At 38.0% G+C, this 23,353-nt stretch overlaps 2 protein-coding genes across 5 annotated transcripts; one reads left to right on the top strand and one right to left on the bottom strand.

Annotated features, from left to right (window-relative positions):
- Positions 1-4: 4 nt before the first annotated feature.
- On the top strand, positions 5-14,056 carry parp2 (poly (ADP-ribose) polymerase 2). Its single transcript, XM_084913315.1, has 17 exons — positions 5-425; positions 1,476-1,685; positions 1,947-2,123; positions 2,303-2,373; positions 2,886-2,936; positions 3,683-3,779; positions 3,886-3,961; positions 6,250-6,352; positions 6,959-7,112; positions 7,241-7,382; positions 7,473-7,536; positions 7,614-7,748; positions 8,617-8,744; positions 8,904-9,003; positions 9,441-9,539; positions 9,890-10,014; positions 12,723-14,056. Exons 1-17 carry the CDS (start codon positions 353-355, stop codon positions 12,880-12,882), a joined length of 1,965 nt encoding a protein of 654 aa, XP_084769441.1. The 5' UTR covers positions 5-352; the 3' UTR covers positions 12,883-14,056.
- On the bottom strand, positions 13,739-23,338 carry LOC146367992 (protein lifeguard 1). 4 transcript variants are annotated; one of them, XM_084913319.1, is made up of 6 exons: positions 19,580-23,338; positions 18,247-18,509; positions 16,460-16,660; positions 15,407-15,535; positions 14,244-14,409; positions 13,739-14,050 (listed from the first exon to the last, which is right to left on the bottom strand). In XM_084913319.1, the coding sequence occupies exons 2-6, from the start codon at positions 18,496-18,498 to the stop codon at positions 13,872-13,874; spliced, it is 927 nt and encodes a 308-aa protein (XP_084769445.1). In that variant the 5' UTR covers positions 18,499-18,509; positions 19,580-23,338; the 3' UTR covers positions 13,739-13,871. The 4 variants fall into 4 exon arrangements, with proteins under 4 accessions (XP_084769445.1, XP_084769446.1, XP_084769444.1 ...); XM_084913320.1 differs by having other exon boundaries at positions 19,674-23,338; XM_084913318.1 differs by having other exon boundaries at positions 18,247-23,338.
- Between the last annotated feature and the right edge of the window lie 15 nt (positions 23,339-23,353).

Below are 23,353 nucleotides of genomic sequence, written 5' to 3'. Positions count from 1 at the left end.
GAAAAGTGCTACTCCGCCTACTGTCCAGCATCTGCGACATCAAGTTTACCTCTCGGCCACAGCATAGACAAAGTTGGGACTAAATTAAAACAAATATTAACCTAAATGTATTTTAAACTTTGAACTGCGTTTAATATAAATCGCTGTCATATTAACTGCCTTCGCGCCGGAAACAACAATGGCTTCAGTTTTCACGGCGGAGTGACTCATCTTCTCATGAAACAATCGTTTGCAGTGCGGCTGCCGGTCAGGAAACAGTAGTACGGTGGGGAAAAGTTTCCCGCCGTGTTTTAGTGTTATCGCTGAGGTTCCCCTTTAACAGCAGCCAGATAATTATTTTTAATAACCCACCATGAGGCGAGCGAGAAGTTCCAGAAATAAATGTGAGAGTGCACCAGAAAATGGAGAAGCCCAGTCAAAAACAGGTCTGTGTGTCTTATTAGCATAATATTGTAGCTGCTGCAGGGTAACTACGCCATTGAACTGTGGACATGTTCGGACAGGAGACAGCATGAAGATCAATATTATGAAGCTTCACTCATAATTCAGACACCGGTACTGTCTGTGTGAAATAATAATAAAAAATTGTCAGCTTAAAAAACAAACGAAACAATTTGTGTAGCTCGGTTTGCTGATAAATCCGGTTGCGCTTCTAAAATTTCAGGTAAAACAAGTTCCTAAGTGAGCGGTTAAAACGACCAATAAAAAAGTATTTATTTGTTGTGAGCTACATTTATTGCATACCAAAAGCGAAGGGGCCTTTTCTAATGTGACCTGTTTTCTGTCTAATATATACTGCTAACATTCTGGAATGTTTATGTTAAATATGACCACTTTAATTTTAAAATAATAATGCCAATGTGTGTAGAAATGATTATGCTTTAAATTACTGTAAACATTTAGTTTTTGACATTTTCCCTCAAATTTTTGTTCCAGATGATGTCAGTGAGAGGGTTAACTCAAACATGATCATGCTACTTTTTAAACCTTCTGTTTGCCTAGAGCAGCCAATCAGAACAAACTTGGAATAAAGGGAGTTTGCACTGAAATGAAGGCGAGAAAAAACAGTTTGTTCTGATGCATTTGTTGAACTAAGGGGAGAATTCGAGTGTAATGAGCTCCCTTTAAAAGTAAGGCTGATTTTTTTTGCAGCCACTCTTTGTATTGCTTCTGTTAAAATTAAAATGTTTGACAGCTATTTGCACCTTCCAGGAAAAAGAAGAAGCATGTATTGGTTTTATTTTTCTTTTTACTATTTTGCAGTTTATCCAGACTTTTTTTCATTTTTTTAAACAACAGCAGCATTAATACTTTTTTTATTTTAATATAATTGGTATTTGTCAGGGGACAAAAATTAAGGAAGTTTAAAACAGGTATTACACACACAGAGTTTTAATAACTTAAAGACTTGTTTCTGATCTCTAAAAGGCCACTGTGTAAGAGTTAGATTTTCTTCTGTGTGTATTTCTAATCAGTGTGGCAGTGGATGGGGGATAAAAGACAGTGGGAACCATACTCTCCATCAGCCTGTGCCGTCTTGGACTCGGCCATCTCTTCGGGGAAAACATCTGTCACTCTCTCTCTGGGCTCGGGGACAGCCTATGAAGTTGATCTGAAGAAGATGGTTCAGATCAATCCTGTCACAAAGTACAAACGGAAAGTTCGCTGTCAGACTGTAAAAGCAGGTGTGTTTTTTGTTGTGAACTTTCTGTCATCCTCCCTGCTCCCTGTGTTCTGTTTTCATAAATCCTCATTTTTAAATTGTGTTGCTTGATATTTTCTTAACTGCAGTTTAGTTCATTTTTAAATAAATGTCTTTTGTAGAAATGGTATCTAAAACATAATTTCATGAAATTTATATAGTTTATTTCAGTTTAAATTTAATTGAAAAATCTGAATTCTTGGAGGTACTCACAGTCTTTCCTCTTTTCTCCTGTTTTATTAAGAAAGTCCGAATGAAGCTGGTGACGTTGCTACTCATAATGAGAAACCAGCTCAAGTTAAAGAGGAAGAGGAGGACACAGAAGCGCAGCCTGCAGCTAAGAAGAGAAGAGGACAAAGCAAGAGCCAGACAAAAACTGAAGAAATGCCCAAAAAAGCCAAAGAAGAAGTAAAAAGTGAAGGTAACATGGATCTAATTTCTGTATATACTTACAAAATTTTACAGCCATGACAATATTAGTCATTATCAAAGCACAGTAACTTTTAAAGCTTTTAAGGATCAGGTGAGCATGGAATTGCATCTGAACTGTAGATGTTTCTTCACCTCACTACTCTTTTGTGTTTGATCTGTTCTGAACAGAAGTTGTGAAGACAGTGGTCATGAAGGGAAAAGCACCAGTAGACTCTGAATGTAAAGCCAAACTGGGAAAGGTACAGTGTCTGCATCCACACGATATATAAATCTCACGATTCGTGTCAGTCATGCTTGTGGTTTGACACCTGGCTGCTATAAGGCAAAGCTTTCCCCCAGTTACAGTTCCTCTTGTGACTAACTATTCTGATCAGTGTCTGGTTAAACACAAATAAATCTTTCAGTGAAGCTTAAATTTTCTAAATGGTTGTTTTCAACTGAATACCTTATATATGATTGCATTTTTCCACACACTAAACAGATAAGCAATAAATCTGAGAAGTATTGTTACAATTAGAGGATAATTAAATTCATCTTACCTAATTGTCAGTAGATTTACATATGACTGTTACATGAAAATATAAGACGTGGTAATTGGTTCTGTTTAAATTATTTTTTAACATAATTGCAAATCTGTTCTTTTTAAACACAAAAAAGTAAATATTTTATATACAAATATTTATATTTCCTGAATGCAGACATGGTGGGATTATTTTGATTTGTATAACTCAATTTTATATTTCTATTTCAGGCTCATGTTTACAATGAAGGAAATGATGTTTACGACGTGATGCTCAACCAGGTAACACAATTAAAAGGAAATAAATTATGCTCAGTTCCATGTTTATAGTTTTTTTTAGGGCTGTGTGCCTTAGATCAGCAGTCCCCAACCCCCGGGCCTCGGACCGGTACCGGTCCGTGAGTCGTTTGGTACTGGGCCGCAAGAGTTGACGCTCAGGTGTGAAATGTGTGGTTTTCAGGGTTTTTAGCGGTTTTCAGCGGTTTTCAGCGTTATTTTGTTATCGTTTTTATCGTTAACTCGGTTTTCCTGGGTCTTTTCACGTGTGTTATGAATAAATCTTCTTTTTTTCGGTACCGGTACTAGTTTTATTTTGTTGTATTTATCCGCGACACCTTAAAGGCCGGTCCGTGAAAATATTGTCGGGCATAAACCGGTCCGTGGCGCAAAAAAGGTTGGGGACCGCTGCCTTAGATGGTCATACTAGGGACTATCCCTGTCTATGACATCATCTAAAGTCAAGAGCTGAAAAACCTGCCAGAAACTGACTGTTTGGAGCAGACTGAACCCTGAGGTTTTGGCTCACAGGGATTATTTGTGCACATGCTGACCTCATTGTTCAGTAAATATGCGATAGCATGATAGATCTATTTTAATAACATTTATTATTATTTCGTCCTGGAGCAGTATAGGTAGTACTTTATAGGTAATAATGAAAATGTGAAAAATTTAAAACTCACAAATTCAGTTTTTTAGCTTTAGTTTCCAATTTTTAGCCTGCAGTAAACATCATTTGTTTCAATTTGTAGACAAATCTTCAGTTTAACAACAACAAATTTTACCTGATCCAGCTGCTGGAGGACGACAGCTCCAAGGTTTACAGTGTGTGGATGAGATGGGGCAGGGGTATGTTCAATGTCAACTGACAGTTTTTGTTTGAAAATATTTGTCATTTTGCAGAAATTGTACCACCTTTGTGCATTTTGTTGATTTCTATCATTTGTTTCTGCAGTGGGTAAAGTAGGTCAAACCAGCCTTACGGTCTGTGGTGGAGACCTGCTGAAGGCCAAAGATGTCTTCAAAAAAAAGTGAGTTTTTCTGACGTTTTTAATTTGGTTCTGCCTGCTTCTAATGATGTTGATTTATTAACAAATCTTTTTAATAATTACTGTCTTTCTATTATCGATAATATTTGCCCTTTTAAAACTAGACTAGCCCCTGTTACAAAACCCTCGCCCTGGATAAACGACAGCATTCGCTGTTTAAAGCTTGTCTGTCGTAAAGCTGAGCGTTTGTGGAGAAAGACTCGTTTACAGGTTCATCTCTTTCATTTAAAAGACCTTTTAGTTTCCTTTAACGCTTCAATTCGTGATGTAAGGGCTGCTTATTTTTCAAACCTAGTCTCTAGGAACAGAGGTAACCCTAAGGTTTTATTTGACACTATTAGGGATATTGTTGCTCCGGCTTCTGCTGCTGTCCCAATTTCTTCGAATGAAGACTGTGAAAATTTTCTTTCCTTCTTTGTTGAAAAGGTTAGCAATGTAAGGAGCAACATCTCTCCCTCCATGTACCATTTGCCTGTTCCGATTTTACTTAAGCCTGTCATATTTGAAAGATTTTCACCAGTGTCTTTACCAGAGTTGTTGAAGCTGGTTACTTCAATTAGATCATCCTCTTGCCCCCTTGATATTTTATCTGGGTCTTTGTTTAAAAATGTTTTTGAGTCTATTGGTCCTAGTGTTCTTAAAATTATTAATGCATCTCTACTCTCTGGTCAGGTCCCTGGTTACTGTAAAAGTGCTGTCATTCACCCACTTTTAAAAAAGCCTAAACTTGATCCTTCTTTGCTTTCCAGTTACAGACCTATCTCAAAATTGCCTTTTATTGCCAGGATTTTAGAAAAGGTTGTGGCCAAGCAACTCACAGTTGTTCTAGATGAACATAACATTCTTGATAAATTTCAATCTGGCTTTTGTAAGGCTCACTCTACCAAAACTGCACTTCTTAGAGTGTCTAATGATATTTTGATGAATTATGATGCTGGAGAGTGCACTGTTTTGATGTTGCTGGATCTGATCTCTGCCTTTAACACTGTTGATCATCTTATTTTGTTAGATAGATTAAACCACTGGGTGGGTGTATCGGGTACCGCATTGGAATGGTTTAAATCCTATTTGTCAAATCGATCTTTCTCTGTGGCTACCTCTAAGTTCAGATCCTCCGTCAGCTCTCTTGCCTATGGGGTGCCTCAGGGCTCTGTCTTGGGACCGTTATTGTTTTTGTTGTATTTACTCCCTGTTCTGCAACTTCTTAGCTCTTTCTCTGATATTTCATATCATTGTAATACAGATGATATTCAGCTATATATCTCTTTTAGGCCACCTGATGTTTCTAAGCTCCAAATCTTGCAGTCCTGCTTAGATTCCGTTAGAGATTGTATGGCTGGTAATTACCTTCTACTAAATGCTGATAAAACAGAAGTCATTGTCTTTGCTTCTGAGAAATTTTGCCCCTCGTGGTTAAAAATCTAGGCCCTCTTGCTTCTTATATTAAATCCTCCATTAGGAACCTTGGTGTTACACTTGATCCAGCTCTGACGCTGGACACACACGTCAAATCTTTGGTTCGCTCTTGTTTTTACCATTTAAGAAATATCACTAAGCTGAGTCCCATTGTGTCACGTTCCGAATTGGAAATGATTATTCATGTTTTTGTTTCATCTCGCTTAGACTATTGTAATTCCTTCCTTGTTTACTTGCTTAAGTAATGCCTCCCTGGAACGACTGCAGGGTGTTCAAAATGCTGCTGCTAGGCTTCTGATAAAGCATCACAAATACTCCCATGCCACTCCCCTGCTGATTCAACTGCATTGGCTCCCTGTCAAGTTCAGGGTCCATTTTAAGATCATAATCATGACTTATAGGGCCCTGCACAGTGTAGCTCCAACTTACATAAGTGATCTTCTTCTTCCTTATCACCCCAGCAGGTCCCTGAGGTCTTGTGACCAGGGGTTGCTGGTTGTCCAGCATACAAGGTTAAAAACAAAAGGTGACAGAGCGTTTGTATCAGTGGCTCCCAGACTCTGGAACTCGCCCCCTTTGAGTTTGAGATCTGTGGACTCAGTCATGTCTTTTAAAAAGCAGTTAAAAACGTATCTGTTTAAACTTGCTTTTGGTTGATTTTGTTTTGTTTGAGATTTTAATGTCTGTTTTCTGCCTTTGTAAAGCACTTTGTGATTTTATCTTGAAAGGTGCTATATAAATAAAATTTTACTTTACTTTACATTATGTGACTGACAGTGGAAAAAGAAAGGTTTTCCAGGTGCCTTGCATGGATGTGTGTTTGGTGAAATTCAGACTTGTTTGTTTTGCTGCAGGTTCTTTGAAAAGACCAAGAACGAATGGGAGCATCGAGATAGTTTTGAGAAAGTAGCTGGAAAATATGACATGGTGTTTATGGACTACAGCACGAATGAAAAGGTACGTTTAGGAAAAGTCTTACTAAAAGTCATTCTTGGCATTTAGCAGCCATGTTGGCAAAGCCTCTGGGTGTTCTTACTTTGAAATTCCTATATAAGTGAATAGAAAAAAGCCATACTACTAGTGACAAAATTACTGCTTCATAAACACCTCAGTCCAGAGGCCTGAGCTGATTAGCATCTCTGGGTCCTAATTAGCTCTTTGGGGGCCGGATAACTGTCATCTCTGTTGTTGAAGAATTGTACCATTGATTTCTATTAAGGAGTCTTTGAGTGTTATAATGCCGAAACTTCTGTCAGCAGAAGTTGCACTGGAGAAATATGTTCAGAAATATGTTATATTCAATAAAAGATCACAGTAGGTAGCCGCCCCTCCCCGAGCCTTGTTAAAAGGGATTTTTTCTTCCCACTGTCACCAATTGTTTCCTTATATGGGGGCTGTCTGATTGTTTGGATTTTTTTCTGTATCTTTTTAGAGTTTCACCTTACAATATAAAGCACCTTGAGCTGACTGTTCTTGTCATTTGGCACTATATAAATAAAACTGAACTGAATTAAAAGGTTGGATGTGTCAGATTGTATTCTTGGATGTTTTTCACCATTCCAGGAGGAGAATCAGACCACAGTGGATACTGTACCAAAAAAGAAAACCTCCGAGCTGGATTCAAGGATTCAGTCTCTCCTGGAGCTCATCTGTGATCTGAAAGCCATGGAGGAGTGTGTGCTGGAGATGAAGTTTGACACCAAGAAAGCTCCTCTTGGTCAGTCTGACTCAAATTCATTATTATAGGTTGATTTGACTAAATGAGAAGATGAAGTTGGTGACAGAGTGACCAGTATTTCCATACACTGTGTCAGACTTGACATTTTTCTTCCTTTCTACCTTTAGGCAAGCTGACCCCAGAGCAGATCCGAGCAGGTTACTCAGCACTGAAGAAGATCGAGGATTGCTTGAAGAAGAAGAAAGGGAGCAGTCGTGACCTTTTAGAAGCATGCAATCAATTTTACACCCGCATCCCACATGACTTTGGGTAAAAGGATGAAACTTTAGACAAAACCAGAGTGTGGATAGTTACCACCGATTCCTGTCTTGCTGTAACTAAAAGGTGTAACCCTTATAGGTTGAAAACTCCCCCACTTATCCAAACAGAAGAAGAGCTGAAAGCCAAAATTGCCCTTTTGGAGGTAAAATGTTTTGATTTTATTCAGTTTGCTTAAATTTTTTTCTTAACTGAACAATGTCTCCCATCCCTGTTTTAAAGGCACTGAGTGACATCCAGATAGCAGTAAAAATGGTCAAGTCCAGTGAAGACAGCGATGAACACCCTCTGGACAGACAGTATCACTCCCTCCAGTGCAAACTGCAGCCTCTGGACTCCAGCAACAATGAGTACAAGGTCAGTGTGATTTAAATAGTTAACTAACCAGTTTTACCAAACCGTGTCACATTATTGATATTACTTGTTCTTAGCCTCAAAACAATTTGATAGGCTGATGTAGTTGCTTAAGACTTTTCTGCATCTAAATCATTATGCACAGAGAATAATTTATTCATTTGTAGTCATTTCACTTGAAGTGCTGCAACCTCAGTGTTGACTAGTCGATAGTTTGTGGTGAATCTTCTCATCTGATCATATTCTCCTTGGTAGGGCAATTGCTGGTGTTACTTTATTAATGCCAAACCTGTCAGGGCTCATATATTATTTTTGGCAGCAGGAGGAACAGACTACTTGTGACCTTCTGACTGCTAGTTAATTTATGTTTACACTAACTAAACTAATTGACACTATGTCAAGAACATAGTGTTCCAGAGGTCTGTCTGCAAACACAGATAGTTAGTCTGTCAGCAGAAGCTGCTGCTGCTGAGTTTGTGAAACCTCCTGTCATGTCCAAATGTGAAAACAGCACAGGCTCTGTTGTTATGATTTCAGTTGAAATAAAAAAATATTTGATATGCTGGAAATACTAGCTTTTTAATGTGTGTTTTTTTAATCATTATTATTATTATTTTTATTTAGACTAAAATACCTATCTGGTGGGGCACTGCTCTGTAAACAGTGGCAAATCTTGTTTAATTTAATCAAGAGATAACGTGCATATATCTCACAGTGGACTGACTGATATTGAGGAGGTACCATGGAGATTTCCTTTGGCTGACTACATTTCCATTCGCACTTAAACTTGTGTAGTTGTTAGTCTTCAGTATTATCTTGGATTCCTTTCAGCATTTTGCATTGAGCTAACTTTCCTCCTCTTTGTGTGAAGGTGATAGAGCAGTATCTGCACACCACTCACGCCCCCACCCACTGTGACTACAGCATGACCGTGCTTGACATTTTCTCAGTGGACAGAGACGGGGAGAGCAAAAATTTCCTGTCACAGTTAAGTAACAGGTAGGAAGAAATACTGTTACTGCTTTATGACTTCAAGCTGACTTCAAAATCAGATTTATTATGTTGCATGTTTGCCTTGATAAAAATTCAACATTGATGTCAATGAAAATTATGTTTTCTTTCACAATGAGCCAAGCTAACCGTCTACCTGTCTGCCAGGACTCTGCTGTGGCACGGTTCACGTCTGTCTAACTGGGTCGGCATCCTCAGTCAGGGACTTCGAGTGGCCCCCCCTGAAGCTCCTGTTACTGGTTACATGGTAGGATGGAATATCAAAATTCAAAAAGACCAGTCCATAAGACCAGTCTTAGGTCCAACACGGGTTGCAGTACACTAGCGGAAAGCCTGGATATTAAATATTCAATATTTATTGAATATTGAATATTTACAGTACATATTGTTATCATCATTGTTCTTCATCGGTGTCTTAAAATGTCTTGATTTTAATTTTTTTAAACAGTGTAGGAACCTCGGTGAGAGAATGAAAGACAAATAAAATATGCAGTTTGACTTTGTCTCAGCTTGTATGTAACAGAAGTTAAACACATTTTTAAGAAAAAATCAATAAAATTGATCTAAATAATTACATTTCAAGGAGTCTCTAAAATTTGATCAATTTTCAACATGAAATTATCTCAGGCATTGAAATTAAACTCACATCGGTATATTACATTTTCTCATTTCTCTTTCACTCAGTTTGGTAAAGGTATCTACTTTGCTGACATGTCATCAAAAAGTGCCAACTACTGTTTTGCCAACCAGAACAACAACGTTGGACTGCTGCTACTGTGTGAAGTAAGGGTGGTTTTTTTTTTTGTTTGTTTGTTTGCCATTAATAATTTTCATTATTGAAGTTTTGTTGCAGCTGCTCTGGCCTGCAAATTTCTTAAATTTGCTGCCAAGGAAATGTCTTGTCTGTAATCTGCAATGAAGTTTTGTTTTTGCAGGTTGAACAGTTATATTTATAATTTGTATCCAGATACTTTTTTGATCCTGCAATGAGGATGTTTACTGCTGAGGTCTCAGGTAGAGACCCGTAGGAAGCCAAAAAAGCTGAATTTGATACCCAGAAAAATTCCTCTGCAAAGTGTAGTGGCCTAAATATAATGCAGCACTGGTAAATATTCATATATTCATGCCCACAGGTCGCTCTGGGAGAATCTAATGAGCTGCTGGATGCAGACTATGAAGCAAACAATCTGCCTGCTGGAAAACACAGCACCAAGGGGCTGGGACAGACTGGACCTGACCACAAAAACTCTGTCACACTGTAAGTCTTTCTAATTATAATGATATATTTAACACAGGCCAGTTACTGCTCAGTTATTTGGTCCATTGCTTTAAAACGAGGCCTTCATAAGTTTTAGCTCACTCAAAACACAGCTGCCTATCTTGTTTAGCACTGCTCATTCAAGGACAGTATAGACGGGATGCATGCAACCTCTAAGTTCAGTGAAGCAGTTCTCCACCTGCTGCTTACAGCAGGTTTCCAGAGCCGTCTAAGAACTGTCATTACCAGCTGCTGTTGTAGTCTGTACTACTCCAGGATAACAGACTCTCTGGAGAGCAGCTGAATGACACCAAAGAGCACAACGACACCCTGCTGGTGGGAAAATACCATGGGAAGGTCCAGGAATAGTTGTGTAGAGATCACTTATCGTTTAAAACAAAAGGAAGGGAATATTGTAAATAGATGGGCAAAATAAATAAAAGAAATGCTAAAAAGCAACACAGAATACACTTAGGCAGCTTTAATGTCCCTGTCAAGCCCACTGAAGTAAAGTCTAAAGCTCAATTTGTGTGGGAAGCACTGATTTAAGGTGATACATTTAGTTCAGAGACCCTTGTAACCCATAGTGCTTGTATAGATTACCTAAGCTGTTTATCTAATCTACTTAGACCTCTCTACTGAGGGCTATGTTCAAGCACTTCATATAAATGTCGGATGTTTATGTTACAGAACGAGGCAATTTGGAGTGAGACCACTTAAATGAAAGTCAAAATCCTGAATGCTGAACTCTGCTGGCTACATGGTGACTCATTCGTTAATGCACTGGCCTTGCTTTCCCCTTGTTTATTCTGCTGTTTTTCCTGCTGTGCCGCTTCTCCTCCATAGCTTCCACCAAATTCTGTTTTTCACTGCAGACCAGTCAGCTGGGCATGAAACACAGCAGTGAATGTGTTTAGCTCCATTTGTGAAAATGAAGTCTGCCATGATAGAAAATTCAGTTTGTTTGTGGTTTGCTATTACCTTATTAGATGGTTGAAACTGCTGCAGTCTGTGGGGTTATACACTCATAGCTTCTCTAGTCTGCTTGTCACAGTTTCGTAAATCCCTTCGGTGTGTAAGGAGTCTGTAAGGCTGCAATAAAACCGTAGCATATATGAATGTGGTGGGTGACGGTGTTTGTTGTGGTAGTGGTGTGTGTAGGCGTGAAAATAGGTGCACAAAGGTTTCTCAAATAATTTATTAAATAATACGAATAGTTTCTAAATGTAATTGGTAACCTGTCCAGGGTGCATCTTACTCTATGACAGCTGGGATAGGCTCCAGCCTTCGTCTGACACTGAATTGGATAAGTGGGAGAAAATGAATGCATGCATCAATAGATTGACCCACTTTGTGAAGAATAAGCAGTATAAATGTCTAACTGTGATCCCATGGTTGGATTTCAAACTCACTGGAGATGTAGCTGGATGAGAAACAGACCAGCAGGAAAGGCCAGGGGTAGGTGGTTAGCAACATCTGAATTGTTTCAGATGGATTAAAAAACCAAGTTTGAATAAATTGCCAAAGATTAAAGAGGTGTTCACATAACTGTGCCCCATATAAAATCGATGTGTTTGAAACACTGGGTTGAAGTCACTGTGAGTAGTCAGTGAGACTAGAACGATGCTCCCTAAATGCACTCCATTTACCAGTGAACAAATTCATAGTCACAATCTACAAAAACGATAGAGAAGATTCAACAGTGTGAACATTTTAGAGCCATATTTATTTGTTGTTGTTGAGTTGTCTAAAAACAAGAATGCTACAGAAAGTAATTTCAAGATATTAACGCACGGTTTACAGTCCTACGTTAAGGCCTGTAAATTACTGAATCCTGTTTCCACTATAACGACTTTGTCATTATATATAGTGAGAAGTCTCACCTTAGGCCTACATTTACATGCCATGAGCAGTAATTCTATTCTTTTAGACTGGTATTAACAAACTGCACCTGTCCTGTTAGTAAGTTACCTGAAGCTGAAGAAATTAGTTTACGACTTTTCACTGCAGTTTTTTTAATGCCTTAAAATGCTCTTTAATCTTCACATGATGTAACTAATTCTGTTAAAATTAGCAGGAGGTTTGGAATATATCTTTATCACTTGCATAACAACAGCAGCCCTGCATTTGTCCAATACAAGCCCAAGGTTTGATAACGGAGCTTATTCTATTTGCAAATTAATTGTAGTATACTGCTGCACACTGTTTGACTACAGTTTAAGTGATTTGCAAAACATCCCCAAAGATGGATGGCATAGTGGTGCAGTGGTTAGCACTGTTGTCTCACAGCGAGAAGGTTCTGGGTGTGAATCTCCTGGCCAGCTGGAGTCTGCATGCTCTCCCTATGTGCGCTTCCTCGGCTTGTTAGGTTAATTCTAAATTAACGATGAATAAGAATGTTAGTGGCTGTCTGTCTTGTGTTGGCCTTTTAATAGATTGGAAGTGCCCTGCCTCTCGCTCCAAGATATCTGGGATGCGATTGAGCTTTCCCATGATTCTGAACTGGAGAAGGAGTTAAGAGGATGGATCCCCAAAGATCCTAAAAAATACCCGAAGAAAAAAAAAAAGAAATTGAAGCCAAAGAGTGCAGAATGTTTTCCTTTTTTGGGAAAAAAAAATTGTTACAATCACCTAAAAGAAATTTTAAACAAAGGTCATTTGTGTTAATCCCACGGATTTATTTTATTGTTTCTCGATTTCTTTCTCAGGGACGGTGTGACGGTGCCAATGGGGCCTGGCGTGAAAACGGGAGTGGGTAAAACTAACGCTTACTCCCTCCTCTACAACGAGTTCATTGTTTACAATCCTGCACAGACTCGCATGAGGTACCTGCTGCGTGTAAAGTTTAACTACTCATCACTATGGTGAAGCCTTGGGAACTGTGTGCCTTTGTGAAATATGGATGAATGTTTAGGTTTTTTTAGTCATTCTTCATGTAGCGTTAACTTCTATGTTTCGGGCCATGGGTGGGGGTTGGATGTTACACCTGAAAACACTCATTCATATAAGGCTGCAGCAATTGCTCAACTGAGAAAAATCATTTACAGCTGTTTTGATAATATAATGAATTGTTTTAGGGGTTTTTTCCAAGACAAAAACTGTAGATGCGTCATCACAGGCATGACTGGTGGATGTTTCATTATACAATAAATTATATTAAAAAGGAAAATCTTGCATATGAATTGATTTTTTCCCCCCATCTTGGGATTAGTGCCAGCATTTTCACTTCTTTGACATCTTATATAGAATTGACTGCTGGGTTGAAATAACTCAAAATAATCACTGATGCTGGCAGCAGGATTTGCTGAAGGTTCTGCATCTCCATATATAAATGAGTGTCTGAGGAAACCATGAGGGACCAACTGAGGGAAAACATCAACTTTAAATTCAACTTTTTCTTGGATTTTCTACAGTTTCTCTTATATCCTGGTATCATGTATAAGAAAAAGCTGTTGTTCGACAGAGGTTTGTTATACTAGATACTAGATACTTTAACATGGAGAGGATACACAAAACCTTTTGCACTACTTTTTGTCCCTGTATATGTATATTACTAAGCGTCCTTGGATCAGTAGAAGGTCTCATTATCATAATTAAGGGTAGGATGGTTTTAGTGTAGGTGTTTGTTGTAACACAAATATTCTTCTGGATCTGTTATGAGGATGAAGGTTTTTTAAATTTTGAAGAGTGGGAATAAAAATAAATGACTCAACATAAAGTGTGGTGTTTTTGTTTGTTTGATTTTTAATGGATTTAAATCTGAGACAAAGACAAGATTCTATGCAAACATTGATTTTTTTTTTTTGTGTGACATGATGCGAGGAGATTATATACAGCACATAATGATAGAGGACATTTTAATCCACAGTCTGAAGTGTCCGTTTGTTTTGTATATGCAGTTTCACCTCCTCCCCAGGATGTAGAGGAATATTAGGACTACATCTAGGTAGATTCTGAGAGCAGCGTTGATGTAATCTTCTGGATCTGCACTGTAGGCCATCCTCCCCATCACCAGCTGACAGTCGATCACCAGGTACTAAGAGAGGCAGAGGAGGAGGAGATTTAGACCAGTGTGAGAAAAATGCGATCAAATTATATTAAAATACGCTGTATTTTAAATTAAACAAAATACAGCTAATGCAGATTTATTTAAACTCCTTGAATTAAAGCTGAAACTCTTTGTTGTTGTATTTTAAAAGTGTCCTCGTTCGAAAACCTGTGGACCTTACTGGATCTTGTTCCTTCTCTCACCAATGAAAACAACAGAGCTCCCAGACATCCATAGATAACTTCAGCGATGTAGCTGTAGTAGAATGTGCAAAATATCCCAAACATGGCGACGTCCACGACCAGAATCAACAAAGCACTGTTGCAATAAGTAAAATCATAGCGAGTCTGCAAATAACAGAAAGACATAAAGACATGAATGTCATTATTAAATAATCTATTGGTGTCTAATCTTATTTAGATTTTTTTCTGTAGTGCACAGTAACCATGTGACATATGAAATGAACATGTGAAATATTAATCTTTTGAAACTTGAAGCATATGAGAGTCTCATAAAATAAGGCATTTCAGATCTTTCAAATATAAGGAAAAAGTGTTTGCATACTCTCCAAGGGACTATGTTAATGTATTTAAATGTCTTGGATGAGAAATAATCTACAATATGAGCAATATTACATTTACTGTGATATAAAAAAAAAAACCCTGCAAAATTAGCAAATGTTTGCACTGAAGGAGGCGGGACCAGTGATTTATAATTTTCTTTAAAATGAAAGATTGCTTAATCATTAAAAATAGAGAGGAGAATAAAAAAACTATTGGTTGGGCTGATCAGTATCGGTATTTATAAATGAATATTAAAAAAATATATATAATAATGGAATCCTTCAACCATGGTATGAGTGGTGAAGTTGCATAGTTTGTCCACCAGAGGGCAACCTGCAACTTCCCTGCTGGCAACACATGTTGGAAACGCCACAAACAAAACAACCCGCTGATCCAAGCAGAGTCGGGCAGAACGTAAAGCAGTGAATAAATAACTACAGATCATGAATGTTAGGGGAATCTATTTATGTTTCATGTGTCTGAAAGAAAAAAAAATCTCAAATATCAGAATATTCGATTTTTGAATAACCAAATATTGATATCAGTCTTACAAATATCAGTCTATTAAAAGCATCTATGACCAAATAGTTAATCAGCTTCCCTTTCACGTTACATTTTTCACTGCATGCATTTTGTGTTATTCTGATGTGCTGTGGATTTTCTTTACAGAAACTTTTCAGAGTTTTGCCTTCAAAGTCAGCTGAGAAATCTGCACTCTGCTTTTGTGAAGAAGAAGAAAGCTTTTCAAATGCAGCGCTTCTGCACAGCCTGACGGTCTCACCTGCGCTGAAAAAGCGATGATTGAGATAGAAATGGCCAGCGTTACTCCCATAGCGAGGATCACAGCAGTGGTGTTGTGAAAGGAGGCGATGGTCCCCGTCATGTATGACATGCTCACGGTGACAACAAACTGGAGGTAGAAAATTAAGTGCATTAAACATCTCCAGAACACGTGAAACATATTTTCCACTTATTTTCAAAACAGAAGAGAACATGTACAAGAAGCAAGGCCAGATAGAAATTGTGTGAACGTGGTCTTCAGGTATGGATGCTTGTTTCCGACATTGAAAAAACAAACTTTTATATTCGGGCAATGTGGCCATTTGGCCTCTGCTTTTCTAGTTAGTTGTGTTTGCCAGTCTCTTCCAGGAATTGCTGGGTTGAGGTGACCTAGATAAGAAAGCAGAACACATGAGCAGGTTTGGTTTAAGGCTTTTTCTTTTTCTCTTATACACACACTCATTCACACACTTGCCATGCATTCAGACATGAATGCACTTAATGAGTGCTTTTAAAAGAAAAGGTGCAGCAGTGAGCTTCTGCTTGCGTTTTGCTCTGCTGTACGTGCAGTATTTAACAACAACAGGAACAGGAAGAGCCTGTCCTAAATTAACATGCCAACCAAACCTGAAATCACCCAGTGAATCTGCTGCCCTTTAGAGAAAACTTTAGAGGTTTTGTTTTGGAAAATGTAAAAAGCAAACTTTTCACAAGTCATTTAGAGCTTTGAGTGCTCAGTTAGAATAGAAAAGTGCTACATAAGTGCCAGAACATTTACCATCTGTTTGTGGAAGTCTAAATCTTTGACAAAAGTCATCAGTGATTTTTTTTTGTTGCTGTTGTTCTTATTCTGACCTTTATTTCCTTTTTTTAAAAAAAAGTTGTTGCTGAGCACTTAGCACGTATACTTTAACTTCTAGTTTTTAGTTAAGTGGTTCACAAGCTGAGGTGCCATCCTGACTGCATGACCAAAGTATTTCACTTCTCTTTCCAAAATGTGACTGTGCCGTGTTTCATATCCATCTGATACATGGTTTTGTTATTTGTGACCCACCAGTGCCACAATGTTCCACGGGTGATGCTGGCTGAAGGACTTGCAGCAACTGAGGGCGATGGCGACCACAACGAAGACGATGAAGGAACTAAGATAGACCCAAATGTTTGATTGCACTGCCTCTTTGACCACGCTGGAGAAGGTGAACACGCACACTACAGTGAAGGTGAACAGCAGCTGGAGCGTCACGATGCTAAAAACCTGTGCAGGAAAAGAGAAAAGGCTGAGTTTTGTTTTTTAAATTACAACTTTATTACTAAGTAACTACACTGTAAAAGAAAACTGCAAATGTTTTGTCACATTGACAAAGAAGAACTAGTCCAACAATGTCAGCTGTTTCCTTAGTCAGAGGCTGCTTTGAAATATTATAAACATGGTGTCAAACATGCAGTTCTGGGGCCAGAGCTGGCTCACCAAAGACCCCAGACCAGCCCCCAGGATGGCCCAAAGAAATCTTTGATTTTTCAGTAAAACTCACACTGGAGTCAAAGAATATTAAAAGTTGAGTATTTTTAGATCTCGAGACGTTATTTCAATCACAGAGTAAAATACTATCAATGTTTAGTGCGTGAAACCTGTAAATGTGAAGAGTTTGTGCTTTTCAACAGTCGCTGTGAATTATAATGTACAATAAATCAGTTATACTGTTGAAATTACACTTTTTTAAGGTGTATCATCTGCAAAAGCAGGGTTCATTAAATGTTATTGTTTTTAAAACATACTTTTAGTTCTCTATATTAAAATAAAGAGGGGTTGTTATACAATTTCTTTACTGGCTAGTCCCACTCAAATTGGGCTGTATGTAGATCATCTATTCATTTTCCTCAGCTTATCCAGTTCAGGGTCACTTAGCAGCTGGAGCCTATCCCAGCTGTCATAGGGTGAGAGGCAGGATACAACCTGGAGAGGTTGTTAATCTGTGGCCATCCTAACAGAGTGGCAGCCGATCACATTTGGCCAGTTTAATGTCAACAGTTAACCAAAGTGTGGGTCTCTGGACTGTGGAGAAAGCTGGAGTACCCGGTAAGGACCCTTGCAGGCTCAGGGAGAGCGTGGAAATTCAAGGATGCTTGTGTGGTCCTTGAAAATAAGTTTGACTTCTCTTATTTCTCAAATCTACTTATTTGTGCTCAGGAAGAAAGTGAGAGAAACAGCCTCCTTAATCTTCAGCATACAGGCACAAAATAGTTCCTGATTTTGCCAACTGTAACATGTGAATACCACGTGCTGCAATTACCAGTTCATAAAATAAACAGCTCCCTAAAAGTAAACAGGATTTGAAAACACCCAACTTCTCCCACTCCAAGTGGCTGTTGTGTGAAGGTAGACCCGACCAAAACATCTGGCTGCTATGTTGAGGTGCCATTACGGCTTCCTGTAACTGGCTGTGAAATTCAGGGTTACTTAAGTTTTGTATGTTTTAATTCCTTTTTGATTCTTTTCCTCTTTTATTGTTTCAGCCTAGTTTTTAGTTTTAAAAATTGCTTTATTTTTATGAGCTTTTGTGTTATTTTCAGTTTCAGAATATAGAATAATATGTCATTTTTCAGGGGCAAGAAAGTTTACTTACTCAGTTAATTTAGTCTGATTTTTTTAAGGTGCATAATATTACTTATTTTATAGCTAAATGGAGTTAAAATTACTGATCATAACAACAACAAAAGAAAGCAGTTTTGTGTTGTTGTGTTGCAGCAAATACAAAGAGTACTTGGCGCACATGTCTCAGAAAGATTTTCAACATTTATGGTGGATTCTTAGAGTTATCGTCCAAAACGTAGCGTACAAACCTTTCTAATAAACCCTTTCCTCACTATCTCGTCATCAAAGGAAGATGAGGACATCAGCGGAGTCGTTTCTGATGATATCTGTGGGTTTATGTCATGGAAAGACTCATAACGAGAGATTTGAGGTGGTTTGTACGCTGGTGGGGCTTCAGAGTAGGCTGGAGGCTGCTCTCCTTGGTAGGAATGCATCGATGCTGAGGGGACATCAGAGCCGGGATCGTGCTGTGTCTCCTTGGAAGTGATGACTGCTGACATTCTGGTAAAAACTGAAAGTCAGTGACAAAAGAGGAACCAAATGTAAAAGTTAAATTCAAGTAAACATCAGCTGTGGTATGTATGTCAGCACAAGTGGAAAGTGCAAGGTTTAAAAAAATACAATAAAACACGAGGACGTCATTAAAATCAGTAACCGAGCTACTAAAAGAATATTTCTTATTCTTTTATTCTTATTGAAACCAAATCATATATTTGGTTTCAAATAGCTGCAATAATTCTGAATGTGGCCAGAAGGGTCATCCACAGCATTGCTTAAGTCAGATGCAGATTGTTTTTTAAAAAATCCAGGCTTGCCGCTGACTTGATACACAAGAATGATGTGGGCACTGAGAAGTAAAACGTTTGATTTCAGCATTTACCGTGGGAAAGTTGGTGTTGTGTCAGCTGATGTTGGCTAAAAGATTTATGATACCCAATTAAACTGAACTTATTTTGTAGCTGCATTTTGAGTGTTTGCAGCAAACTATATTGCAGCTTTCACACTAAAATTAGACATGCTGTCTTTACTTAAAAATTAAACACTTGAACACAAATGACCTTACTTTACTTCATTTAAGTTTAATGCACATTACACAATATTATTTTAGCTAATTTTGTTACAAATAAACTGTTGCTGGGAATATCCTTGATCTTTTTTAAGTTAAGACTACTTGTAGACAATGAAGTGTTTAATGGACAGAGCTCAGTTTTTGCCTTATCTTACATGAATTCTGTTTTTATGGACATTTGAATTAGAAGTCTATAAAGGGAACTGACCCAGAGTCATGGTGGCCTTTTAAACCTTTCAGGTTTTTGGTCACACTACGACTGGAAATCATATCAGACATCCACAAGAATCTGAACGTCTAAACACAGCAAAACTTAAATAATGATCACAACATCAGTAAAGTAAGAGTCTGAAATTAGACATGATCAGATCCATGAATGAAAAAATGCTGCCTTATTTAGAAAAAGCAGTTTTTACCAGTAGGAGAAGCACTGGTGTCAGGTACACAGGACGTTACCTTTTACCTACTGTAGTATAGGTCTATAATAGAGAGTAAATTATTGTTCTTCCTACCTCTGTTGCTTGATAATCCCACAGTACTTTATGTGATGAAGGCTACACGTTAAACCTGGACAGGCTGACAATGGCAGCTGTATATTTTACTTACGTGATATCGAGTTTCACTTCCTTCCACTTTAAAGTGGCGAAACCTTCTGATGACTGACAGGGTTTAAAAACTCCTTTGTTTCTTAACAGATCGTTGGCCATTAAAGTGTCCAGGGACTTCCCAGGGTCCTCCTCAGTCTGAACTTCCAGAATTGAGTGCTGTAAAAATGTAAAAATGATTGATTTTTACATATTCCCCTGTGTCATTGTCCTGATTGTCTGTACCTGTGTATCATTCCTCCAGCTGTTCCTGCTTCCCTGATTACCTTATATGTATAAATAGTCCTCTCCTTTCCCTTAGATTTTGACATAGTGGCTGCATCATTCATTAGTTGCTCAGTTGTGTGCCTTCTCTCTGCATTGATTTGGCTTCTGTTTGCCCCTGTTTTTGGACTTGTTTCCTGGACTGCTTGCAACCTGAATAAAGGTTTGCCATTTGTTGCTGTCATCCTGCCGTATCCTTTTTCTCACAGTCTACCTAAACTGCAGTTTGTGACAATATGGCCAGGCTTCTCCTTCTGCAGCAAATTTGCTGAGACCTTACTCCAGCAGTCAGCCTCTCGAATCATCTGATCAGAAGCTACTGACTGTTCTGCTTTCATTTTGAATCTGTTAAACTTTCATTCACTTTAACCTCCTAAGACCCGAACTCTTTCATGGCATGCATTTTTAATTTCTCTTTGCTATTTGGGCTAATTGGGACCTGATGAATGTAAAAACAAAGAATTACGTTATTTTTTTTTACCTGTCTGTCTGTGGTTCAAAGTATTGCTTATGTGTGCAAATGTAGAAACACGTGCTTGAACATGAGTACATTCATAATTGTCTGGTTTTATTCAAATTATGAGGAAGTGCTTAAAGTATAACACAAATAGTTCTTTTTTAAAAATAGTATTTATAAATGCTAACTAAATACAATATTCATAGAAATCTGGGGTAATATTTTGTCTTTGGAAAGCTGTGCTGAAAATATTCACATATTCAGTTTGTCTGCTGCTGCCAGGCATAACTGTAATTGCAATAATAAGTGTGCAACCTATTTCCAGACAGCTCATTCAGTGCTCACATTTCCCTCAAGAAAATAAAAGTACTAGGATAAATATTCATCTTTTGGGACAACACAAAATATTTTGTGTTAACTTCAGTTATTTTTAATGTCTGCTGTCCTTAATTAAAAACAGTATATATACACACACAACCATAATGAACAAACAGACACTAAGAGGAGTTGTTATTTAAGTGATAGCTTTTATTTCACAGGTTTATTATTTTTAAATTATGACATAGCTTATATTTTTGAAGACGGTTGTGGTATATTTTCAGGTCTGTTTACCTCACTGCCTCTTTTCAGTTTCATTTTCATTGTGTTTATACAAAACAACCATAGTGTGTGTTGATATTTAGGAAAATCCATTCTTTCCTCGACGAATGCTGTGATTCTTGTAACACTGGCTGCCGGACACTTCCTAAAAATTTAAAGTTACTTTACTTTCTTCAGGTCAATTTCTGGAGCAGTTCGAGCTTAGAGTTCAATGGTGACGTCGAGTGCAGAAGAGGAAATGGCTGAGGGGCATCATGTGGTAGAGCTGAGAGCTTCAGTTCACAGATACTGAGGGGATGTTGTGGTTTCAACTGTAAAAAGAACTAAGGCACAAAACATGCTTTTAAATGCAACAGTAACGTTGTGCCCGCCCTGATTTTTAGATTTAATGCAGAATAAAGTCAGAAATTCGGAACTTGGAAATGACCACATCACAAACTTAAAGCTCAGATTTCGTAAATGGGAACTGTGTGATGTTTGTCTTCATTGCACAATGACCCATACCATTGCATAATGGTTGGGCTGTGCTGGGACTTGCAGGTACCAGCTGCAGGAGCTACAGCTGAGCTAGTTTAGACACTTGGACGTTTATTTTAAAGCATTATTTCAATTAACTGTAATGTTGGTGGTCACAGGACACAAAAATTGCATGTATGGAATCTCCAGGCAAATCTGATCAAAACTGCTTAAAACGTTTGGTGACTTTCATCTGAAATAAGGATTGGAAGGATTTGATTTTTATTACTCCTGCTGAATTACTCATGCTTTTAAATTCAGGATTGTTTGAGTGCCACGTCTCGCTCTTATAATGTCTGTGTACATTATAAGAGTACATTATGTGTACTGAACACAGTGTACTGTGCTTTATAAAAGCTCCCTCATTGTGCTGTCTGGCTCTCACAAACCTCTTCTATGCTCAGCAGTGTGCACTTTGCTGTCTGCCACATATGCATATAAGCCTGAAATAACTGATATGCTGGCTTGTTACTGATGATTTTTGTAAAATAAGTGCATTACTTAGTGGCAGTCTTTAAGTCAGCCTACGACAGTAATACAAATCCAATTATTGTTTCTTTTAGGACTTTAAATATAAATGTGATAAAGCCATACAGCTGAGTAGACACTCTGGTTCATAGGTTGCCTTAAATTTCATTTAACTTATTATAGTTTTGTATTTTCTAATTGGTTTTTAATTTTACTTTCACTTTGTTTTTAATTCAGTTTAAGTTCCAGGGTAGTTTTCCTGTTTCAAGTTAGTTTTTATTGTCAGAAAATGTTTAGTTTTATTCGTGTAAGTTTTTCTTTTTAATTATATTACGGAGGGCAAATGTCAGAAGTAAGATTTGGGAGCATCAGTACAAGTATTAAAGTAAGAACACAGAACCTTTTGAAAGCTGATGACTCACAGTCTTGGAGACATCTAGAAACTCAATAAACACGTGCCTCAGCAGGCTTGTTGTAATACAGTTTTTACCAAAGTAACAGATCCTAAAACTACAGATGTGTCCTATAAAATGTTTTTTCACATCTAATTATTTTTAGTTAACTACATTAACTGATCGGACCATCATGAACTGTAACATTTAACATGCTAACTGAGGCCTCTAGCCTCTTAGATTTCAAGTTTCTCAGAGCATTGCAGAGTCAGTCCTTGGGCAGGACATCGTTGGGACATTTCACTTCTGGGAAGGTTGGCAAATGTCTTGACCGTATTCCCACTTGTGAATAATCTCTCGCTGTAAAATGACGGACTTTTTTGGGGACATTGCCTTTATGTATTTTCCCTGCTAGCTCAAATCAGATAAATATCTTCTGTGTTTACCTGGTTTCAGTCATGAGAGTTGGACCATGAAGCGTATCTGAAATCGTGCTACTTTTATGCATTTTGTTTGCTGAAATGTGATGTCGTTTGCAAATCTGCTTCAGTAGCTCAGATGCATTTTAGCAGCAATTTTGCATATTTTCAAAATGGTGCATTTTTCTGCACCTTAAGGACATCACCATTGTGGATGTTTTTCATCATTTTTAGGAATTATTTATTATTGGGGGATGAAAACAAACAAGAACAGCCAACGATGGCTTAAGATTAGTTACCAAACACCTTCCTCTGCTTACTATACATTAATTATTAAAGAACAAGTAATGCCTCTCCTTCTGTTTATAAGATTGAGGAAACCTGCAGTCAGCTGAGACTGAAGAAGTCACTTGGATGAGTGACGAAGCGTTTCTCCCACTGAAAACGCTACGTCCACATGAACAGTATCAACTTTTGGAGATTCCTCTCCTTCTGTTCATATGGAGATGACATGTCCAATGTAACTCCTGAAATCTACACATATGCTTAAGCAGGCGCCGCAGTC

Source organism: Perissodus microlepis, chromosome 18, assembly GCF_051167445.1.
Source record: "Perissodus microlepis isolate ML-2025 ecotype Zambia chromosome 18, ASM5116744v1, whole genome shotgun sequence".
Taxonomy (NCBI): domain Eukaryota; kingdom Metazoa; phylum Chordata; class Actinopteri; order Cichliformes; family Cichlidae; genus Perissodus; species Perissodus microlepis.
The sequence above is the reverse complement of the archived record's forward strand: the minus strand, read 5'-3'. Positions and strand labels throughout refer to the sequence as shown.

Bases quoted from the DNA above. Each gene is read 5' to 3' on its own strand.
- parp2 (XM_084913315.1), top strand. From the start codon at position 353: ATGAGGCGAGCGAGAAGTTCCAGAAATAAATGTGAGAGTGCACCAGAA. The intron at 7,383-7,472 runs GTAAAAGGATGA...TAACCCTTATAG, and splicing joins CGCATCCCACATGACTTTGG to GTTGAAAACTCCCCCACTTA. The intron at 7,749-8,616 runs GTCAGTGTGATT...CTTTGTGTGAAG, and splicing joins CCAGCAACAATGAGTACAAG to GTGATAGAGCAGTATCTGCA.
- LOC146367992 (XM_084913318.1), bottom strand. From the start codon at position 18,498: ATGTCAGCAGTCATCACTTCCAAGGAGACACAGCACGATCCCGGCTCT. The intron at 16,661-18,246 runs GTTTGTACGCTA...TTTCCTGCACAG, and splicing joins GGAAAGGGTTTATTAGAAAG to GTTTTTAGCATCGTGACGCT. The intron at 15,536-16,459 runs GTGGGTCACAAA...TTCTACCTCCAG, and splicing joins CGTGGAACATTGTGGCACTG to TTTGTTGTCACCGTGAGCAT.